The sequence below is a fragment of the Rhincodon typus genome, chromosome 19, assembly GCF_021869965.1.
Source record: "Rhincodon typus isolate 14 chromosome 19, sRhiTyp1.1, whole genome shotgun sequence".
Lineage (NCBI taxonomy): Eukaryota > Metazoa > Chordata > Chondrichthyes > Orectolobiformes > Rhincodontidae > Rhincodon > Rhincodon typus.
Genome location: NC_063350.1, coordinates 31,282,339 through 31,306,408, shown reverse-complemented (window position 1 = coordinate 31,306,408; position 24,070 = coordinate 31,282,339). Strand labels below are relative to the sequence as shown.

The 24,070-nt window shown below is 38.7% G+C and overlaps 1 protein-coding gene across 1 annotated transcript in view; it reads right to left on the bottom strand.

Moving 5' to 3' along the window:
• Positions 1-24,070, bottom strand: part of LOC109928319 (extracellular sulfatase Sulf-2-like) — a 299,004-nt gene that overhangs the window by 72,892 nt on the left and 202,042 nt on the right. Inside the window, exons 4-5 of the mRNA XM_048608567.1 lie at positions 13,741-13,980; positions 4,353-4,504 (exon numbers count right to left, since the gene is read on the bottom strand). Of these exons, the coding sequence (XP_048464524.1) occupies positions 4,353-4,504; positions 13,741-13,980 (392 nt within the window). The remainder of the gene's footprint in view (positions 1-4,352; positions 4,505-13,740; positions 13,981-24,070) is intronic.

Genomic DNA, 24,070 nt, shown 5'->3' with positions numbered 1-24,070 from the left:
GTAGGAATTATTTCATGGACAGGATGTGGAACTAGAAGTTTAGCCTAAAATCATATAGGAAACCTTCATGGTGAACAGTTTAGTTCACCCTAAATCCATAACCTAGCAGATAGGTGAAATAAGTATAAAGTTTGTGGCTGTAATGAAAGTCAACGGTTAGAAAATGTTGTGGCTTTTTCAGCCTAACAATATAGAGTCAGGGTAAATGTTGAGAAAACTGGTGGAGATGTATGGTGGCAGATTGGTTAAAGTTGCTGAGCAGAATCTCCTGTCAAAAATGCAGTGTTCCCTTCTTTCATAAAAATGAAGGACCAGAGTGGCAATTTGTCATTCCCTGGAAAATCTGACCCAATGTTACAATGTTAAATGACATACTTTTTAAATTATTTTAATAACCTCAATAGGTGACGATACTTAGACGCATGTAGGCTGCACACATATGTGCACAGTACTTCGTAAAAACAGAATCAGTTTAGTCATTGTGACATTCTGCACACATGACTGAATGAGCCAGTAAGAAAACTGTACCTTGAGGATTCTGCTTTCTGAATGATACCATAGTTAATATTGGCCTAAATGTTCCTACAATGATAAGATCTATGAAACTTTGACCGTAAACTTAGCCAATGCAATCTTCTCTATTTGCTCCTGCATTCATAAGAATACTGAATTGCAGTAGCTATGTTCCCCCATTTATCTTACGTGTGAACTAACTGAAGAGTAATTCTGATTATTAAAATTGTCTTTTAACTCAAATTTGTAGTGTGGTACTCATCCAATGTGCTTTCTGCAACTGGCCAATGGCTTCCTAATGGGATTGGTTAACCTTTTTTCCGATTACAGCACATTATTGATGTGGGTTTGTTCAGCCTGTTGGGCCAAACTGGTTGGAATTGTTTAAGGATTATTACAAAAAAAAAATAGATCAATTAACTATAAAACATGCACAAAAACTAAGAAACCAAATGTTATTCTTTTCAAGTCTAAATATCAGCAGCTTCAATGAAGATGAGAATAAAGCAAAATCATGACTACTGCTGTTTGCAACAAGTGGCAGACCTATAGAAAGTGGTTTAACTTTATTAAACATGTCTTTCTCTACAGCAAAAGAGCAATGATAACACTAAATGTGCTCAGTGAATAGTACATGTATAAATGTTACAGAAATATCAACATGTTCATTACCTCAAGTTTATGAAATTGCAAGTTAGAGGAATGCTGACAGAATTTTATTTTCTTCCCCTAACTAGACTAAGGTTGTTTCTCAGGTTAGAACATAACATTTTAATGATGCAAATAAACCATTAGCCAAACTGCTTTTGCATTTCTCAATAACTGGCAAGTTTGGTTTGATGCAGTACTGATTTTCCAATCTGATAGCACTATCAGCCTATTTTTCTTTAATATTATACAGACTTATGGTAGTAATTAGACAAGTAATTTTTTTAATGTGAAGAGGAAAAACATGCAATGACAGAGAATTGATGCTGAAAGGAAAATGCAGTTTTGACTTCATTTGTGGGGAAATTTAATGGCACCTTAATAAATAGGGGACGTAAAGGGAGATAAAAAATCAGACATTAATCTCATCTGGCCTTTTGTGGAATTTAAAGAAGGATTTTCAATAATGACATCTCACTGTACTCAGAACCTACCACAAGACTCAAGGAGAGAGAGTAACACTATCACAAACTTGATGGCATCCATCCCATTTTAGTTTAATTTTAAAAATTTTCTCTTAAATACTGGAGTCACTGCATAATTGCAAAGACATTTGTAGCTCAGCATCAGCAGTCCTAACACGAGTGAGATGAAATCCTATGACATTTCTAAAACCAGAAAATTTTGGGGGCAGCATTATTTAAATTTTTTATTGTTTTGTGAAACATAAGTAAGCATAAGGCTTCCAGTAGGAGCTTCCTATGATGTTTTCCAAATATAGCACGCAGCCACTTTCAGTTAGTCTCAGTCTAATGCTGAGACATTTCAGATAAAAAGGTGAAAATTTGCACCGACCAACCCCACACCCCCAACTCCACCCACGTGAATTGCTGAAAGAGATTGATAAAGTTTTACAGGACAGTTTTACAGTTAGAGCTGGGACAGGTCAGAACTTTTTCTCTGGCCCTTCCAACAATGAGAGTTAGATATACCAGCAATTTTTTAAGTAAGTGGCTGTAACATCTTTGATTCCTCCGGTCACTTACTTAAAACACTGGTGGGATGTACATTTTTGCAGCGACTTGCTACAATTTAACTAGGGCAGCTGAAGGTAGTCTGAAAAATGTTACATCTCTCATTCTAACTTGTGGGTTTCTCAATGGAAAATTGATTGTTCTGTGCAGGGAAACATGTCTTTGTAAATCTGTAGCATGAACAGATCCTAGTTAACAATAATGCCTGGTTTCCTTTCCCCAGTTGTTCATGGGAAATGTCATTGCTGGCTAATCCAACTTACATTAGCATCCATAATTCCACTCAAAGTTAATGGTGAGTGATTTACTCAACTGAGGAGGTAGATACACATACACAGCTATAGTGCCATTAGGAAGGGAGTTTCAGGATGTTGATTCTGTGACAGTGAAGGACGCACAAGACATGTCCAAATCCAGAATGGTGAGTGGCTTGGAGGGAAACTTGCAGGTGGTGATGCTCCTGTGCATCTACTGTCAAGTGGAGATATTTAGATTCCCTTTGGAGATTATCAGTGCCTGGCACTTGTATGGTGGGAATGTTACTCGCCAGTACCAGCCCAAGCTTCAATGTGGGCCTGGCCTTGGTGCATACGGACGCTGCTTCAGTATCAGAGAATTGCAGTTGGTGCAGAACATTGCAATCACCAGTGAATATTCCCACTTCTGAGCTAATGATGGAGTAAAGATCATTGATGAAGCAGCTGAAGATGGCTGGCACTAAGAAATTTTGTGCAGGAGTACAGTGGATGTGGAGATGATAACAACTTTGATGGACATCATCCTATCAGTCACATCTTTTTCCACCAATTCAATATGACAAAATGTGCCTTTAAGAGGGATTTGTTCTGTTCTATTTCTCTTGAAGGGAGGTGTTGTAAACCTGATGCCGAGGAATCTGCTCCATGGAAAGCAGAGTAAGCAATTTTGTTCTTTGTTTTAAAAATTAGTCAAAAGAAACACAAGTCGGTGGAGTCAGGCTCACACAGATCCAGGTTTTATTTTTGCTTTCAGCTGAAGTTGGTGTTTTTGCGAGATACAGCTCTCTCTCTCTCTCTGTTGCTGCAAGCAGCTCGAGTTCTGTCTCTGCTGCTAGATTCATACTTTCAGTTTTTTCCTTTCTCCTGTACTGGAGAAAATTGCAAGTGACAGAAATCTGTTTCACTGGATTGCCTTTGCCAAGGGTGCGTTTATGGGATGTTGCTGTATTGGAACAGTTGTTGAGGAATAGTTAAATAGTATATTAATTTGTTTTCACTAGAGTTAAACTTATGTGAATTCTTTAATGTCTGTATTCTAACTGTACTGTCAGAATTCAATGTGTTTTGCTGAAAGCCCAGTAGTTTGACCAATCGAATCACATTTGGAACACAGAGCTGTACATATGCCTTTAAATAAGATAAATTATAGGGTCTAGACTATCTCCTTAACATGTTTTGAGAGGATTTGGTTTGTTCCATAACATCACCATGATCTTTATTACAATATGTCCATCCTCACTTCTGTTCCAGTTTAAAACCTACAAAAGGGTGGAGACTGGGTGTAACCATTTTCGTTCCAAATTCCTCTATCTGTTTAAATAGTGGGTTCATTTCCAGCTCGACCGAGTTTAAGGACTTATGTATTTGGATAGAAACTCATGCTCCGTGGTCAGTTGCAGTGTTTAAACTGAAAGACAAAAGTACCTAGAGCAATAAACAGTCATTCCATCCAGCAGCTCAATTTCACCTGCAACTTTACTCATGAATAGTTATTTAATACTGAACTTGGCTTTAAAACAGTATGGAACATAAAGGGTTAATTGCTCCTCTTAGATCTTTGTGGAGAATTAAGATTTTCTGTGTGTTTTGTGAAGGTAATATAAGCAAAGGGACTTGAATGTGAAATTCAATTCACTTTCCTTGTATTTTTTGAGAATCTAGCTGGGAATATTGTATTTTAAAGCTGAATAGTAATTTATGCAGCTTTCAAGATAGGATTAATCCTATGAGAAAACAATTTCACAAGCCTGCAAAATGCTTAAGTGTGTTACAGAAATTTTAAGTCACTTAAGTCACAATGCTATATATAATTGAACTCTTCCTTTTGTACGAAATGCATAATTCAGCAAATCATTGCCCATAGTCACTGGTTGACGAGTATGCTGATAAAAATAAGTACCTTTGAGTAGTCAAATCCATGCTTCTCCTTTACACCATTTCTATTGAGTGTGTAATTGTAAAACCGAGAATTCTTTACTAATCCAACCCACTCACGCCAACCAGGTGGAATGTAGCTGCCATTGTACTCATTCAGATACTTTCCAAAGAAAGCTGTAATACAAAGAGAGGAAATTAAATAACATCCAAATCAAAAAGCTGTGCATTTACATTGCTGAGAAACTCCCATTAACAGAGTAGCAAGCTTTCTATTGTTGATCAGTTCATTTTTTTTAAAAATAGAAATGCATTGGAGGTCATGAGTTGTTCTCAAGTTTGTTCATGTCACATGGCAACCAGCTGCTAGGTAGTGTACCAAGATGACCCACTAAAGCAGAAACTCCCTTGTAGCACCAGAAAAACCAAGAAGTAGAGTCGTATGCAGGCTCTCAATAGCCTGATTTCTGACCACCAGGTGTGAGGGAGTTGTGGGTGGGTTCTAAGCCAAGACAACAAAAGGCAGTTTTTAAAAAGAATGTTCTTTGTATTCTGATTTGTTTACAATGGATTATCTTTGGAATCCAATTTCTGTGTTTTGGGCGGTGGAGGGGTATCGAAGAGTCCCCTGTCTGGACTGAGCAGGAATGCCAATTTCCTGACAGACTGGACCCAGCGAGTGTACAAGATACACTTGCCATGCAGGCATCCATCACAGCTGAGCAAATAGAGTGCCATCCTCCAAACTTGCACACAATGGATGGGTCAGTACTGGAGGCTCCGGACAAGTATGTATTCCCAGTATGTATGCATGCTGATGAGCCATGATCCTTCAGCCTCTGTTTGATTTGCGCAGTGATGCTGTCTCCTATCTCAAAGGTAATACCATTCAGTATTTACGTAGACTGATCTATCAAAGAACAGGAATTCATGAGGCGTGAACATTAAACACCACCAAATGAAAAAGTGGGCAGTCTTCAAGTCCTGCATGTTTAATATGTACAGCCCCTGCAATGAATAATTATGATAGTTTGCGAGCAGATAATTCATCAATGACTTGTTGACATGAGACAGCTATTCTAAAATTTTCTAAGTGAGAAGATGGTCCTTCAAACTCCATTTCAGACTTGACCACGATTTCGATTGTGGTGTTATGAAGGCAGCAGTTGATCAGGTTTTTTCTACTTAAGCATGGCATTTTTATTTAAGCAAAGGTACAATGTCTTATATCTCGGAGGTACTTAACCTGGGAGAACGTTATTTTTCTGTAGCTCTCTAGATAGTTTTTAGTTTTTATTGTGGTTGATATATGAAGAGCATTTTTCAATATTTTGAAGGGTGTAGGTTACATTCTATGGTTGAATGGTAGCATGAAATACACACGTGATATCATTAACATTATCCTCCATATGAATGGAATGCTAATCCTGTTTAATGTACTAAAGTGAAAATTTCTGGCTATTGGGTAAGATGCACGCTATGGACTGTATTAACATGTAGTACGTACCAGATCTCACTCTCCTGGTTCAAATTGCAGCCTAAGTGTTTTTACGTGCATGCTAAAAATAAACTGTGGATTTTGTGAAAAAAAACTTAATTGCAAGCAGACTCTTGGTTAGAGATGGGGCCCTGACCCTAATTTCATTAAAACCTCAGGTGGTGAGTAATTTTAGAAAGTAAAGAGCCACAGAATTTTACAGCAGTGTAGAATATTGAGCCATTATTCTTGGTCTGATTTCCTGAAGGAGTTATTGATTTAGTGTCATTAATGTGAGCCCTTGTACCCATACCCATTTGGAATTTTATTTTTGAAAGATTCAATTACTTTTAAAAAGTTGTTATGGATCTTTCAGTACTTGTTGCTAGTAAGATGTTTGTGTTTTAAGAACTCTTAGCTGGAATTGTTCTGACAAGATAGCACTGCTATCTCTCAAAAAGGCAACCCTGCTTCAACACAGTGTAACACAGGAAGGCATACTGCCCATAGCACCAGCTGGGTGATTGCCACCCACTGAGGCTGCTGTCCTGAGTAAGGATGGCGATCTACTCCCAGGAGCAGTTGGTCCAATCAGTAGATCTGAAGCTTAGCAGCTCAGCAGCACCGCCACTAGTGGTGGTCATTGCTGGGACCAGACCTGTAGGATGAGGGCATATTGCATTTTTGCACTCAAAGAGGGATAAGTGGGTTTGGGGGTAGTTGGAGAGGGCTCAGTGATCAGTGTGCCTGGCAAGCTCTGCCAGTAGGCAGCACCCCCACAGTAGGAGTGGTCATTGCTGGCTGTGAATCCTCTGTGGGTCTTAGAATGCTAGAACGATGGTTCCACTTACGTGAGCCTATTGGGTAGCTGCCAGGTTTCACCAAGCGTTCTTTCCACATGGCAACCTACCAACTCCTGCTGGCAAAGTGCCTGCAGTGCTGGAACATGGCCCTTAATTGGTCATTTAGATGGCTCAATTGAGGTCCAGGTCGATGGACTTACCTGTTATTCTTCCTACCACTGCCAAAATTACACAGCAGAGGCAAGATGTTTTCCACATTATTCTTCCACATGCCTGCACCATTTTGCCATCCTGTCTCTCTCATAAGTTGTCCCCAAAGGACTGGTAAAGCTCAGCCATTACTGTAAAACTATTTCTCCTACACCTTCTCATTCTGTCAAATGAGGGTTCATACATGCCAAGTCACTAACCAGTAGAAATAATTTTACTGGAGTTCCCTAATAAAAATGCCTCAACTTTATAAACATAGAACATCCTCTTCACTTATTCTGCTCAAGTAAAAAGAGACCTAGTTTCCCCTTAATAAAAATAAAGTGAAAATACTGGAGAAACTCAATAGTGCTGTCAGCATGGCCTTTTGAAAAAGGGTATAATATTTGTAATTCCCCAATTCTCTAGCACTACTGTAGTATTTAAGGCAGATTGGAAAACGAAGGCCAATACCTCCAGAATTACGACCTTTACATCCCTCGGCACCCCCGGATGTATCCCACATTGTTTTTGGTAATTCACCCAGTTTTTAATACTTATATTAATTTCTAGATTATCCAAGCTCCTCTGCTCCCCCAAACATAGAATCCGTTATCACTATTGATTTCCAATTTTCCCCTGCACCCTGTATAACTGAACTAGCCATGATGCTGTGAATGCATCTCTGATTGCAATTTTGAGAGGAACCGTCACTTTCTCCAATCATCAAGAATTTTGATGATGCAAAACCTACAGTTGGCATATCTCGATGCTCACTTCAATGATTCACTCACTTTAACTCATTCATTTATTAATAATGCTCAGCTATCAGGACTTGGAATGTTAAATATAAGGAACAACTTTATGCTGAAGCAGAAAAAATGGTTTCAGTGAAGATAGCTTTCCATTTGTTTTTAATCACATGCTAAATAATAAGAAAAGCAGCCTCATAAAATACAACTAAAACTTCGGAGTTTTTTCAAGTGGTCATCTCTGTATACTAAAGGAAACATGATCCCTGCTATTTCAGTAATTGTCAGCCTAAGTTACTACGCATTATCTTTTAAATTCAAAGGCTTAAGAGAACCTTTAAATGTCTGTGTGATCGTAAAAGGACTAAACACTCTGATGATAAATTCTCAGTGCAAATCAAATACTCAATGCATGGACTCAAAAGAAATGTCAGCAGGGGCCCAATTAAATATAAAAGGAAGAACTGGGCATAGACTTTTAAACACAAGCTAGAACAAAGTATCAATAGGATAGCTGGTAAAAATCTATATATATTAAAGTAGCTTCAGAATTTTTTTTACTCGAATTTGAAACTATTTCAAATAAAAGCTTAATATCTAGAGTCTGTAGAAAATTACATTTTCAGCGGTATGAGGGACAATTATTTGTCCAAGAGTAATAATTGTTATTTTTCTAAAAGACTGGTATCTGTTTTAAACGTGTTTATAAAGCTAAGCAACTAAATTAGATAATAAAATACAACATCAGATATCCTGATTTTATCCAATTGCTTTGACAGGATTAAGGTTTCCCATTGTTTAGTCTCAATGTACGATGACAGCCTGATTGTTAAGAGTGATCACAATGTTAAGCATGATAACATCGTAGTATGACGTGAATCAGGCGCAAGAGCAGGTCATTCTACCCTGCTAGCCTATTCCACCATTCAAAACCATCATGGTTGGTAGGACTGTGGCAGTAACTCCCCTTTCCTGCCTACCCCCAAAACTGCTAACTTGCTTGTTAGTTACATCATACAGTATGGAATAACAATGGCGAATGAAACAAACATGGCAAGATAAGGCAACAGAAAATTTTAACTAATTTTTTTATTCCATAAACCAAGCATTTTGTTAGTCCCTAATTGAGTTTTTGAGCTGATCCAGATCTGCATAGATCTAGACTCGCTAAACTATTGGTTTTCTAAAGACTCTGAGGCTATGTCTCCACGCATTATGTACTTATTTCAAACATGGACAAAAGAGCTGAATTCCACATGACTGATTGCACTTGACATCAAGGCTGCATTTAACTGTGTGTGGCATCAAGGACCCTTAGCAAAACTGGAATCAGGAGAAAACTCTTTACTGGTTACCTAGCACAAGGAAGATAGTTGTTATCGAAGATCAGCCATCTCAGCTAAAGAACATCTCTGGAGGAGGTCCTTGGGAGAGTGTCGTTGCCCTAACCATCTTTAGTTGCTTCAGAAATTCAGATGCACTATAGAAATTCACCAAGGTTCCTTAGTCAGCACCTTTCAAAACCACAAACATGAACATCAAGAAGAACAAGGGCAGCAGATATATGGGAAGACCACCACCTGATGGTTCCTCTTCAAGCCACATATCATCCTGATTTAGAAAGATATAGTCATTCCTTCAGTGTTGCTGGGTCAAAATCCTGGAATACCTTCCCTAATGGCATTGTGGGTGTATCTACACCAAATGTTCTGGTGCAAGAAGGCAGCTCACCACCACCACCTCAAAGACGACTCGGGATAGACAGTATGTGCTGATTCAGGGGGCAACACAATCATCCCATATTTGAAACTTTAAAAAATAGCTATATGCATGCAAATCTGCAAAGAACTTTACAGGCCTTATCCCGTGTAAACAACTGTGTAAACAAAATTAAAGGAACCAAGTCAAAAAGATATTCCAAGAACAACTAGCAAATATTAAAGGTAAATCAAAACAGACTCTGAAATAAAGCTTAAATTACAGTCAAAAAATTAGTTGGCTATTTGGAACAGCTTAATAATTTACTATATTACAGTTTATAAATATTTAGGTAATTGATTTCTGGTCACTTTCATTTCTCATCATTCCTCTGTTCTGTTCTCATTTCTGTTTGTTTCTATCGTATTTACTTTTATTAAACTCTTAAAAAATATAACCCATTCCAGATCTCCATTTAACATTTGCTTATATTTTGACAATAAAGATACTACCCTAATTTTCCCAGCCATCTCTTCCTTACAGTACAAGAGAGACCCTTACACTTAGAAGGATGATTAAAATGTGGAACTCGCCAACACAGCTGTTGAAGTGAACAGTATTAATACATTTAAATGGAAACTAGTCAGACGTACGAGGGAGAAGGCAATGGAGTATTACAATGATAGATGTAGATGAGAAAAGATGTGAGGAGATTCAAGTGGAGCAAAAACGCCAGAGTGGAACGATTGGACTAACGGCCTGTTTCTGTGCTATATATGCAATGCAAGATTATTGTCCCATTATGCAGCAAGAAAGGTTTATTTACAACAGAATACCAAATCTGGTTGAAAGCCAAAAAAGTTATGTTTTTTAACCTTTTGTTTGAAATTAGCAAGGTTAGATGCTTACCACATATCTACAGGGAGAAAACTGTACTGCAACTGCTGTCTAGATATGAAATATCTGCTAAGAGTCTGAACTCATTTTAGCAACACAATAGATTTTCATGTTGTATGGTATTTACAGATTGATCTTAGTAACTAACATTCTTCAGAAAGCCTTCTGAAAGCCTGAACTAACCAAGCATCTGTGGATGATGAATGTGCCAAGCAGTTTTCTAATGCCCACTGGAAATGATAACCATTTTCTGTAATTATATTTATGAATGCTATGCTATATTATATTTACAATGTAATACCAGTAACATCTTCATATTATTTTAATGGAAAAGTTAAACTCGAAGGTGTGAATACAGCTAGGTCTGGTGTATTCTAATACTACGCAGCTAGCCTTGGGAGCTTTCAGGTCTGTCTAGAATCATTAGTCACCATCAAACCCATTCCAGGTTTTTCACTCTCTGCTTCCAGTAAGACCAGAATACACCGCCAACAGGAAATAATTTCACACACTAATTTAACTATGGCCACGTGGTATCTTTTGCCGTAGTCAGCCAGTCATAACAGCATGGAAGGAGGCCATTTGTCTAATCGAGTCTACCAACACTCTGTACCATAATCAAATTATTCCCATTCCCCTACTGCATCACTGTAAGCACTTGAAGTAAACAAACTTCAGGGCTATCAACTTTGTTTTATAATTACTCATCAAATTCACTTCCCTCATGCTTGTAGGCAGCAAATTCCGAGTCATTGCCACTTGCTGCATAAAAATGTTTCTCCTCTTGGCCACAAATTTAAATCTATGCCCCTTATCCATCTACCTTCAGATGATGGGAAACAGATTTTCTCAGTTTACATTGTCTAAGCTTATCATTTACACCTCTATCAGATCTCCCTCAGCCTCTACTGATCTTAATTGGACACGTCTAACTTCTCCAACCTAATTGAATTGCTACATTCCTTGAAATCATTCTGGTCAAATTCCTTTGCACCTTCTTGAGGGCCTTTACATCCTTCTTAAAAAAATCTAGATCCAACACTCTAATTGTGGTCAATTCAGGTCTTTAGACAGGTTTAGCATAGTCTCTTCCTTTATACTCCTCACCTCTATTTAGGAAGCCCAAGGTCTGTACGGTTTTCTAACTAGTTTCTCAAATATCTTGCCACTTTACTAAAGCTATGCACAAAACTGTCCATCTCTCTGTTCTGAAATGCTCTTTAGAACTGTCACTAAATCTGTATTGGTTCTACATATCCCTTCTGCCAAATTGCATCAACTCTGCTTCTTTGCATCAAATTCCATCTGTCCCTTGTCTATCCATTTTGCCAGCTTATCTATGCCCTTTTGCAGTCGATCAGTATCATCCTGTTTGACATGCTTCCAAATTTCATATCCTTATTTAATTTGAAACTTCAGTCCTTGAGCACCATTGTCTCCCATCTTGCAGTCTGACAAATCTTACCAACACCCGCTGATATCTGCCTATCAGCCAACTTTTGTTTTTAAAATCGAACTGACACTGACCCTCTGATCCCATGAAACTCAACGTTATTAGCCAGCCTTTTATTGGGTACATCAAGGTGTTCTAAATTCACAGAAAGCCAGTAACCATGCATTCCCTTCATCAAAAGATTCAAATATGATAGTCAAACCTGAACTGCCTTTCACAAAGGTTTCTCATATTCCTTGATTGAAAAGGTTTTAAAAAATGGAAATTGAATACATGGGACTTTACAATTGATATTCATTAATTCTGTCCCTGAATTAAGAAATGGGGGTGGGGGGAGGGGTCAGTGTGGAGGAGATGGATGTTAGAGAATGAGGGATAATGAGATTGTTTGCAAATAAATCTTACAATATGTATGGGACAGGCCAACACTTGTCCTATTGGACTGCATTTTAATCAACCTTTTCATATTGGACTGGGAGGTGGGTGGAAAACAGCATCAGGAGTGAAACCAGACAGGTTCCCACAACCGTAGAATAATATTAAAGGCAGGAATGGTGGTAAGCTTAGCCATCCACTGACTGGACAAGGGCACCTACAGAGTCCTATTAAATGTCCCATTAGCAGGATAGTTTCATAGATTCCCTACAGTGAGGAAACAGGCTCTTCAGCCCAACTAGGCCACACCAACCCTCGGAGCATCCCATCCAGACCCACCCCCCAATAACCCACTTTAATCTACACATCCCTGAACACTATGGGTAATTTCCCATGGCCAATCCACCTAGCCTGCACATCTTTGGACTGTGGGAGGAAAGCGGAGCACCTGGAGGAAACCCACGCAGACACGGGGAGAATGTGCAAACCCCACACAGACAGTCGCCCGAGGGTGGAATTGAACCCAGGTCCCTGGCACTGTGAGGCAGCAATGCCAACCGCTGAGCCACCGTGCCACTTAAATAGATGGCAGGAATTTTACAAGCCTCAAATTGGCACCCAACCCAACATGGTTTGTCCACCAGCTATATCCGGGTGGCCTCCCCAGCGGGTTCTACTTTCATGAGACTCCACAGAACAAGCATAGGACCCTTGTGGAAATGACTGCCCCACAGTGCCAAAGGCACCACTACAGATTTCTGTTGATAGTGCTGATGCCTAGATGCCTAGGCTGGAGAATTTTTTTAGCCCATCCTTTGAGAGTAGCTCCACATCAAGATGCTCTCTCCTTGCATCTGCTTCTCTATTGACAGTGCTGCTGAGTTGCTGGTCCTCTGAGTCAACCAGCTACTGGGAGAGATAGATCATGTTGTTAATTGGAAACCAATCCCAGTGGAAGGTCTCTTAATTAATCCTACTACAGTGGAACTGAAGCCACTTTGGCCTGAACAACAGGACCAACAGCATGCAAATAAGATTTTAGCATGATTATAGGATCACTGTGAAAATTGTCTACTTGAAATTGACATACATGGTGTTCTCATTTTCAAACGATTACGTTTTAACTAGACTGGAAAAGTATTAGAATTTCTTTCAGCTTTAGAAGATTTTATACTTCTAAATAAAGAATTGTAATCTGTGGTTATTTAATAAAGATCTGTTAGTGAAGCTAGATCAAATCTGCAGATGGTTCTAAAATCTCGATTATTATCTGGCTCAATGTATAGTTACAACTAGTTATAGAGAACAAAACCACATTAAATAGCTTAACATTCAGTCTAACTTGCGTGGATTTATGAGAGTTTATAGTTGAAATTACAGTTTGGATGGTTATTTGGTAAATTACACCTATACCATTATAATAATCCATTGTCATCCCTACTTCCATGTTCTTTAGACATGTCTTTCAACCAATAATAAATAGATAAAACTTTCAGCTTAGCAACTTTTGGAATTTTTATTCATTTAAATGATACATTTCCTAGATGTGGGTCATTTATTTGCTTACATTGTTAATTAGAACATTCCATAAACACTACTTAATTTTCTACATTCTTTTGTTCTTCTATTGAAATTTTACCACAGTTAAAATATTTCCATGTCACAATTTCATTTTATATAAAGAGGGCTTTTCTCCACAAAGTATTCAGATTCTTTAAGATTTATCACTAATATCATAAAAAGGGTTGTAATTTCTTTCAGTAACATACCTGTCCTATAACCAGTACTGTTCAGATACACAGCAAATGTCTGTTGTTCATGTGTGGCCTGCCAGGAGGAAGATGAACAGTTCTCATTGTTTGTGTAGGTATTGTGGTTGTGGACATATTTCCCTGTCAGCATGGATGATCTTGAAGGGCAGCACATGGGTGTTGTCACAAATGCATTTGTGAAGTGGGCTCCTCCTTGCTCCATTATCTTCCTGGTCTTGTTCATTACTTCCAAAGATCCTGAGAAGTATAAAAATTGATATTGTAATTACTCAGAATTAATCTTCTCAAATATAAAGCTTCGCAGGTCGGTGACATATTTCTGATGAGTAATTTTGACTTGGGGTAGTACTGTAAAATGTTATATTTGCAAGAGATGGAAAAGAAAATGAAAATTGGAAGTGATTCATAAAATGCATGGCTGAATCATTAAAGCTAGCTTTACATTCTCATCCAATGTCAAAATTAAACACCCCCACCCCCACCTTGTATAACTCTGGATAACACTTTTATAGAATTTGACACTATCAAGGGAGCAACTATGATTTGACTTGGGTCTCAAGTCATGTCTGCAACTCCACCTCTAACACTAAAATGGAACTTCCAAGTCTTCAAATTACTGGGCCAAAATTAGAATTGCAGATTACCCCTTGGATTCAGAGAAGTACCAGAGCCCATTAATCTGTTCTATATTTTCCTTTATGTTATTCTATAATTGTATGTTCTTGACTGCAATTTGCAATTCCTGGATGATATTGTCTGGACATTGTTTTAGGGGAGCTAGGTTGCCCACTGCACTTGGAACACAGGCCTCAGTGAAGTGTTTCTAGTCTGCCTGCCATCGAGGTCCAGGTTGGGTGGCTAGGGAGGTGATAGCTCAGCTTTTAAGTTTTGGTTCTCAATGCTTCCTTCAATCTTTCCAATTTCACATGTCTTTGGGCACTTTCTCCTCTTGACTCAGCCATAACACTCTCATCATCCAACATCCTAGCACTGTCAGTCAAATTTCCAAAGGCTCTGCAAATATTATTAATCCATTTAAAAGTACTGTAGTTTTCGTGTACCATTTACTTTTGCTTTCACTATGTCAATGTACACACGAATATTAGAACATGATAATATTCAAACTAAGTGCTATGGAATTGGAAGAAGAATGTCATGCCAGGTGTCTAACTGCCTCTGACTTTACATAAATAAAAAATAATTAGCATTTTAAAAAAAACTCCTGCATGTTTTCATTCCCATTCTCCTTACTCCAACACACCTCTCCATTTTCACCTTCTGCCTCCTCCATGCCATCTGCTCACCACCCTCTAATCTTTTATCACCTAAAAATGACATCATTAAAAATCAACATCATTAAAGATAGCAAGATCATAAAGACTAAGCAATGCCAGCTTTTACTCTCACTTCGTCATAATTATGCCACATCTCATGGTATATACAATTATCTCCATTGTTGTCCAAGTGGCATAAGCCCAATGGCTTTCCAAACTTTCTCTCATTTGTCTCCTCAGTAAAGCAATGGATAACTTTATCATTACAGCTTTTGTTAAATAATTATAGGCAAGCAAATGCTAGTCAAATATATTGTAGTGATTAGGCAAAATAAAAGTCATAGAATTTACAGTACAGGAAGCCATTTGACCCATCATGTCTGTGCCAACTCTAGAAAGAGCTACCCAGTTAGTCCCACTCTTCAGCCCTATCTTCATAGCCCTTTAAATTCACTTGCAAAGTGTTAATTTCTTTCAAAAATCTTTCTAATGAGTGAATGAAAATCATTTAAAATACAAGAAACAATGTTCCGAAAAGAAAAAAAAATCTACTCCTAAAGCAAACACTTTGTAACTACTAACCTAACCAAGGCAAACAGCCAGGATTTCTGTACTTTGGGTAGGGCAAGTCAGCAAGCACCAAATCTATCTAAACTTGAACAGGGATTTTGGTCCACTTAGCCAACCGAGATGATCAGTCCTCAAGCCAGAATATATGCATATTAAAAAAACCACTTTGTAATAGCATTTGGAAAAGACACGCATGTCACCACAACTTCTCACTCACAGCCTGGTGAAGGATTCAATAGTGAACCATGAACAATCTCAACTACATTGTCTGCTTATTGACCAATTAAACCCCGGTGGCCTTTGCACTATGTCTACTCAACAATAAGTAGACTGTGTTGTTTAGGACGCAAAGATCCATTTTTACAAAGGAATAATTCATCATTCATTATATGCTGTAACCTATGTTTTTATAAAGAGTCAGCTGTCGCTTAGTTGATACTACTTTTGCCTTTGAACAATACATCTCCAGGTTCAAGTTCTTCTCCTGGTTTGAGCACACAAATATCAAACCACACATGCCAGTGAAGATAACTGTACACTGTTCAAGGTGCTGCCTTTTGACTGAGACATGAAACCGAAGTCCCATTCACCTACTGGATTAGATGAAAACTAAGCCAGGGCACTACTTTAAAGAGAAGCCCGGAGCTATCCCTGGTGTCCAAAAACTGTCCTTCAATCAATATCATGAAATTACCTGGTCATTATCACATATTGACCACATTCATTAACATTAGTGAAACACAAAAATGTTTGTCTAAACCAAAGTAGCAAAAGCAAAACAAACAGAAAATTGCATGACTATAGAATGGTATAGCAGTGTACAGCAGAACTCTAGATATTACTTCTGCCAAATTTGAAGCAATTTTCAGCTGTCAGGTGCTTCTGATCTACACTTCTGACCTGACATGTTGAACAGAGAAGCACTTTCTATTTTGTAAAGCACACTGAATAAACAATAGGTAATCTACCAAATGACATATACCACTGTTTACGTACAAGCACATCCAAAGCATTCCTGAGGGAATACAAGGCCTGATTTGAACTCATACAGAACCTAATCATTTCCAGAGTTAATATCACTGAGTAGAATAAGATTTTGTAACAGATGCAGGCCATTTAGCCCAGAGTCTGTTCCACCATTGAATGAGATCATGACTGATCCGATAATCATCAATTCCACTTTCCTACCTTTTCTCCATAAACCGTGATTACCGCACTGATTTACCGCGTATTTCAGCCTTGAATATACTTAATAATCCAGATATGCTAGCTCTCTGTGGCAAAGAATTCCAGCCTCTAAAAGAAAAATTCCTCCTCAACTCTGTCTTAAATGGATGGCCACTTATTCTGAGATTATGCCCTCTTGTCCTAGACTCGCTCACAAGGCGAGACAACTGTTCCACATCTATCCTGTCAAGACACATAAGAACCCTGTATGTTTCAAGAAGGTCACCTCTCATTTTCCTAAATTCCAATAAGTACAGTCCTAACCTACTCAGCCCCTGTCCTAAGAGAGAGATTCTTTAAACCCGGGATCATTCTTGTAAACGTCTTTTGGACCCCCTTCAATGCCAGCACATCCTTCCTTAGATACAAGGCCCATAACTGCTCACAATATTCCAAATGCTGTCTGACCAGAGGCTTATACTACTGAGGCTGTACATCTTTGCTGTTGTATTCTAGCCCTTTTGAAATTAATGCTAACATTGCATTTGCCTTCCTAACTGCCAAATGAACCTGCACGTTAATCTTAACAGAATCCTGAACTAGAACTGCCAAGTCCCTTTGTGCTTCAGATTTCAAAAGCCTTTCCCCATTTAGAAATTAGTCTATGCTTCTATTCTTCCTACCAAAGTGCATAACCTCACACTTAACTGTGGCATAGAGGTTTGAATGTGGCAAAGAAAACTGCACTGAAAAAACCTTTCCAGCATCAGAAAATAGATTCTGATTATTCTTGGGATCAAAGGTCAGACAGATCACCAGTTAAGCTAAGAATCTAAAAGATGTCAACCCCAATTGACTCAAGAAAGTTAAATAATTACATATTTTGACTTAAAGGATTGCACAAAGTTACACACTGCTGCATTTAAGTCGGCAAATAACATGCTTGCATTATTATAGGGTTCAATACTCTTACAATGCTCTATTTTTTATATTGGAATATCCCTTGCTTGCTGAAAGTTTGTACAGAATACATCATGCAAAAATAAATAGTCAAATATTCAGAAAGACACTGGACACTAAAAGAAACTAGCTATTAATTTTAAATGGAACAAACTCGAGTTACGAAGAGAAAGAGGGAGCTTTGTTTCTCTCCCATAGGTATTTCTCATTTCTCAAAAAAATTTCCTAAGCATTTCCATTTAATAAGTTGTTTTGAACACAGCAATTATTATTGTGCAGAAAAACTTTATAGCCAATTTAAGCAGAACATCATCCAATAAAAGTCATAATGAGATGAATAACAGGTTAATTTGCTTTTTGCTGTTGTAAATGTGGACTAAGTGCCTGGGAGATCCCAATCCTCTGAGTAGTGCCAAAGGGTTTTTAATATCATCCAGTACTCCCAGAATTGGTTTAATCTGTCATCTGAAGGACAGCAGCTGACAGTAGAACCTTAGAGATTGAGCCTTGATCATGCACTCAAGTCCTGGGGACTGGGTTATTTGCTTTAATCTTCACTGACAGGAACTACTCACCATGCCTTTCTCATAGTAAATTGTATTGAAGAAGGTACATTTTGTACAGCATAGAACCCATTGATGGTTTTAGAATACAAGTTATGGAATAAAGGCCATTGATCTTTCATATACAATCACAGTAATGCAGCACCAAAAACCATGTGTAAATTTATCACGTTTAATAATTGAAGCTATCTTGAGAATTTCTCATTTGAATTACTCTGTATTTGCTCTTGAGAATAGAAGAAATACTACACTGGGCTCTTAAAAGTTGGCTAAGCTAATAAAGATAGTATGTTCATAAGTATTTTCTTTCATTAAATCTTTAATGCTTCCTCATAACCATGTTGGATCATCAGTGGGGAGGGCACAGCTCTGTGGAAGCTGTTCAACTGCAATCAGGCCCAAGTTTGAGCACTTCTCTATGTATTACAACCATGCTAGTTGAGTGTGGATGTTTGGATAGAAATGCAATCATGTACAAATGTCTGTCGTAGTCTGCCTTTGACACAATCTCTATCTTGAGGCAGACATTTTAAGCTTCACTTCACTGAAGTCCTGGGGTTGAACACATTAAAAAGCACAGCTGCGGAGCTAGGAGCTGCCACTAAAAACTGTTGAGTATCTCAGTGAAAACATGAAGATAGAATGGCTGCAGCTTTTCCCCTACTAATTCCTGCTGGGAACTCTTCTAAAAACAATGACAGATTTATGCAAAAACAACAGATTTATTGAGCAGTGTGGAGCGGAGTCACCGAGACTGCTTTGTAGAGCACCTGTGCTCTGTTTGCGACAAACGAAAACATCTTCCAGTTGTGAACCACTTCAACTCCCCCTCCTACTCCCTGGGCGACATGTCCATCCTGGGTCTCCTCCAGTGTCACAATGATACCACCCACAAACTGGAGGAGCAGCACCTCATATTCTGCCTCTGGAGCCTACAGCCCAATAGTCTCAATGTGGACTTTACTAGTTTCAAAATCTTCCCACCCCTGGCCTCATCCCATGATCAACCCTCCCTCTCATCCCCGCCTGCTTGACCTGTCCTCCTCCTCTCCCACCTATCCGCTCCTCCCACCTCACTGATCAATCCCCACCACTGCCTACCTACACTCACCTATCACCATCCCACCTACCTTCCCCAGCCCCACCCTTCCTCTATTTATTTCAGAGCTCCCTTCCTCCTCCCCCACTTCTGAAGATGGGTCCCGACCCGAAACGTCAGCTTTCCTGCTCCCCTGATGCTGCCTGGCCTGCTGTGTTCCTCCAGCTCCACACTGTTATCTCTGACTCTAGCATCTGCAGTTCTTACTATCTCTGAGATTTATTGAGCAAACCAGAACAAGTGCAAGGTGCTACAAATCTATCAAAGTCTCTTCCCAACAGTATCCAAATATATTCCACCCTGAATCTCTGAGCAGAAAAAACACAAATTTTAAAAGATTTGAAAGTACATTGTTAGCCCCAAGTGGATGCTATGTATGAACAATGCATACTCAATACAAGGGAACAAAGTGAAAAAGAATCCTTTAAATCAATACATAACATCATTAACGCAGCTTACAGAAAGCTGTGAAATTGCACAATTAAAGGATGAGTGAATAAAGACAGGATTGTATTAAGAATAAGGTATAAAGAAGTGAAAGCACACCTACTGAGAGAGAAGAACAAGCTCATACTCATGAAGGCAAGTAACATATGAAGTGCCAAGTTGTGAATCAGCAGCTAGAGCTGTGGTCTTGCATTCTGCTGACAAATATTCCAGACACAAAGGGCAGAATAATAATCACAAAGGGAAGGAAGTAAGTACTGCACAAGAGAAGTAACTACATTGTGCAACATATAAGGAGGCATGTACAGCAGGGGGAAGCTCACTGCAAAAAGCTTCATCATTTTGCTCAAGTGTGTGGCTAAAAAGGATAACGAGCAGGTATAAATGGCCACTGGGAGAGATAGCAGCTAGAGATCCTGATGAATATACAACAGTATACAACATATAACAGGTTGGTTCACTCAATTCAATACGGGAGACATGGTTTGTGACAGGAGGCCAGCAGAAGAATTTCAGGTCAAAATAAAATGTCAGATAGTAACCAGTATGTCTTGTAACATCACTAAATTCACAGACCTTTTCAAGTTAGCTCAACATGGTGATCCAAAAATGACACCCTCAAAACTAAGGTTAAAATGAAATGATGGCGCTGTATTTGTGTTGAGAGGACAGATTACTCTTAGCCTACTGCCATATTAAGAAAAATGATCTACAGTTCCATGTCATAGAGTGCAACAAAATATCACACAATGGAGCAAGTCTAAAGCTTGGACTAGTAACCCTCAAATGGACCAAGAGAGATTTGCAACATATCACAGCACATGCAACTATTGACCATGAAAAACATTCTGGATGAATATAAAATGCATTCATAAAGTTAAGACATTTTCCAGAAGACTATGATGTTGAAGTGGATGAGAATGCAATGACCAATTCAGTATCTGCCGAGTAAAGTTCCAGCTGGTCTCAAAGCCAGCCTGAAAGATAAAATAGAAGAGCTGGAAAAGAAAGGAATAGTCAAGAAGTGTCAACTCTTACAGAATGGATTAGCAGCATTAAAGCAGTGAAACAATCTAAAAAGTTGGGAGTATTCATTTAGCCAAAGAATCAAAAAAATAAGTCCTGAAGAAATCTCACTACCGCATGTTAACTATTGAAGGAATCTTGCCACAACTTTCAAAGGCAAAAGTCGTTACCTGCCTTGATAAAAAGATGGCTATTGATAAGTGAAGCTAGATGAAAACAGCAGTTTTTCAATGACATTCTGGACACCCTTTGAGAGATACAGATGGTTGTGCATACTTTTTGGCATTTCCATTGCTCCAGAAGAATATTAATGCAATCAATAGAAGATAGTTAATGATCTTTCTGGAGTGGAAGATATATATCATGAATGATTTGCTAGTTTATTGATACATAAAAACAATAGAAGAAGCCATTGTTAACCTCAATCAAAATCTAGAGTAACCGCTCGACAGTGCTTATGTCATGAACCTAAAGTTGAATAAAAAATTACAATTAAAGATGGTCAAAGTGAAGTACATAGGCCATATACTGACAGTGAAAGGACATCAACAGAATGCTGAAAACGTGAAAGCTGAAGGAATGATGCCATGATCAACAGTGCAACAATTTTTTGGTTCATCAAGTATTTAGCTAAATTCTTGCCAATTTTGTTGTTAGAGTGCACATCATCCTGCCAACTCTCATACAGGGATGTGCATTGGTACTGGAGCATAGAACAAAACATTGCAATCAGTAAAATCAAACAACTATTGACAAAACATCGGTGCTGAAATACTATGACATAAATAATGAAGCCACCCTGCAGTATGATGCTGGCAAAACAGGGTGCCTTTGTATCCAAGGTTCTAACACAAATAGAAAAACATTATGTCCAGGATCAAGGAAGTGTGTCCAGCCATTATCTTTGCTTGTGAACAGTTTCATCAATACCTAAGGGATGAAGCAACAGTCGAGTCTGACCACGAGCCACTTGGAAGCATTTTCCTCGAACCACTGCTCTCTGCTCCAAAGCATTTACAAAGAATTTCCAGTTACAGAGAATTAATTTCGAAGTAACAGTCAAACAAAGGGAAGCAGCTACATACAGCCAACCTGCTGTTGAAAAGAGTCCTCCTGAGGAAGAAAGTTGAGGACACTGGAACAGAGTGAGAGATCTTCCAAATTCAACATGAAACAGAAGCTCATCACGATCTGGAAGTCATCAGCCCAGCAAAGACACTGGAATGTAAGAGATGAACACTTGGCTCAAATCAAGCAAACTATCCAACAAAATGCAAATCTCCAACTATTGCAAGGTGGATGATTAAAGGGAGATAAACACACTTGTTACTCTAAAAGCATATCGAGTGAACAGAGATAAATTGACAGCCAAGGTAGTATATTGTACAAAGGTAATAGAGTCATTATCCTGAAGGAGCGGTGAGGGGAGATAATAAAGTGCATCCATGCAGGCCATCAAGGAATTGGGTCAAGTCAGAGAAAGGCAAGAGATGTGACATACTGGCCAAACATGAGCGACAAAATCAAGGACCACATCAGCCAGTGCAGTGTTTGTAACGAGTACCATGCTAAGCAAGCTGGACAGCTGCTGATAACCGATGATATCCCACACAGAAGATGGATGAAGCTGGGTATGATCTCTGCACACTCACAGGAACAGACCATCCTGAAACAGTTGATAACTATTCTGAACTTCTAGGAGGCAGACAAGTTGACATCAATGATAACCAGTGAGATCTTCAAATGCCTAAAAGCACATGGCATTTCCAACATTGTCATGACTGACAACGGCCCTCAGTTCATGAGTAAAAAACAGTGACTTCATGGAAGATTGGAAAATTCTACATACACTATCTCCTCTCTATCCGCAGGCAAATTGAAATGCTGAGATGGCAGTTAATATCACCAAATGAATCAAAGAAATCAAGCAAATCCTGCAAAGATACATTCAAGCCAACGTGAGTGGGGAAAAAAAAAACCAACACAAGAAAATGAAAAGTAGTCCAGCGCAAAGATTGATGTTGCACCATGATGATCTTTTCCCTAGGATGGAGGATTTCAAGACTAAGGGGCACATTTTTAAGGTGAAAGGACTGGGATTTAAAAAAGACGAGGCCTTTTTTTTTACACAAAAGGCGGTTTGCATGTGGAATAAACTTCCTGGGAAAGTGATGGATGTGGGTACAATTACAACATTTAAGACAGTTGTTAAGTACATGAATAGGAAAGGTTTGGCAGGATATGGACAAGAGCAGGCAGGTGGCACCAGTTTAGTTTGGAATTACGTTCGGCATGGGCTGGTTGGACCAAAGGATTTGTTTCTGTGCTGTACGAATCTATGCCTTTATAAACTAATAGCAAAAATGTTACTGAAGCCAGAAGTAGTAACAGGTATTTTTGAAAAAAAAAAATCAAAAGTGAAACAGCACAAAGTTTAATTTAATTTCATCATGTCTTTTAAATCAGTCAGACTGGAGTATTGGAGTGCCAGTTAGGGTACAAACATTTAATGATCTGAACAAAAGCGAGCCTGAGAGACAATGAAGAACGTGCACGGAGCAGTTGTCACCTTGATTGTGCACTGTAGAAGTAAAAGATCAGATACATTGTGCCCATAGCAGGCACGTAAGCCCAGCTGTAGACGTTTCTTATCAGAAAGAGGCAAATACACCACCAACACCGATTACAAATGAACCTTCAGACCCAAAAGTCCACAGCAACCTAACAGCAGCAAGAATTGATAAAGACACAACATTCCCTGGCGATTGTTCACCCAGATGAACAGCTAACAGCAACAACGTGCATATGTACAATTGAGACCAGCATGATTTAAGGACTGTGTGGGCAATGCATACATACAGACTAATGGTAATAATAAACTACTAAGGCATGATAACAATAGTATACATGGTTGGTAAGTTGGGTAATTCGAAATGTACATGATAATGCACACTTCTTTCTCTTCTCTATCAAAAGGGGGATGTTCGGATTGAAATGTAGTTACGTACCAACGTCTGTCCTAGTCTGCTGCAGTCATGTGACCTTTGCAATGAGGCACACACCCTGTAAGCAGGCATCTTAAGCTTCACTTCAATAAAGTCATGTTAACACACTGCTGTGCTGTAAACTCAAAACAGCAGCCCATGAACAAAAACAAAGTTGCTGGAAAAGTTCAGCAGGTCTGGCAGCATCTGTGAAGAAAAAAAACAAAGTTAACGTTT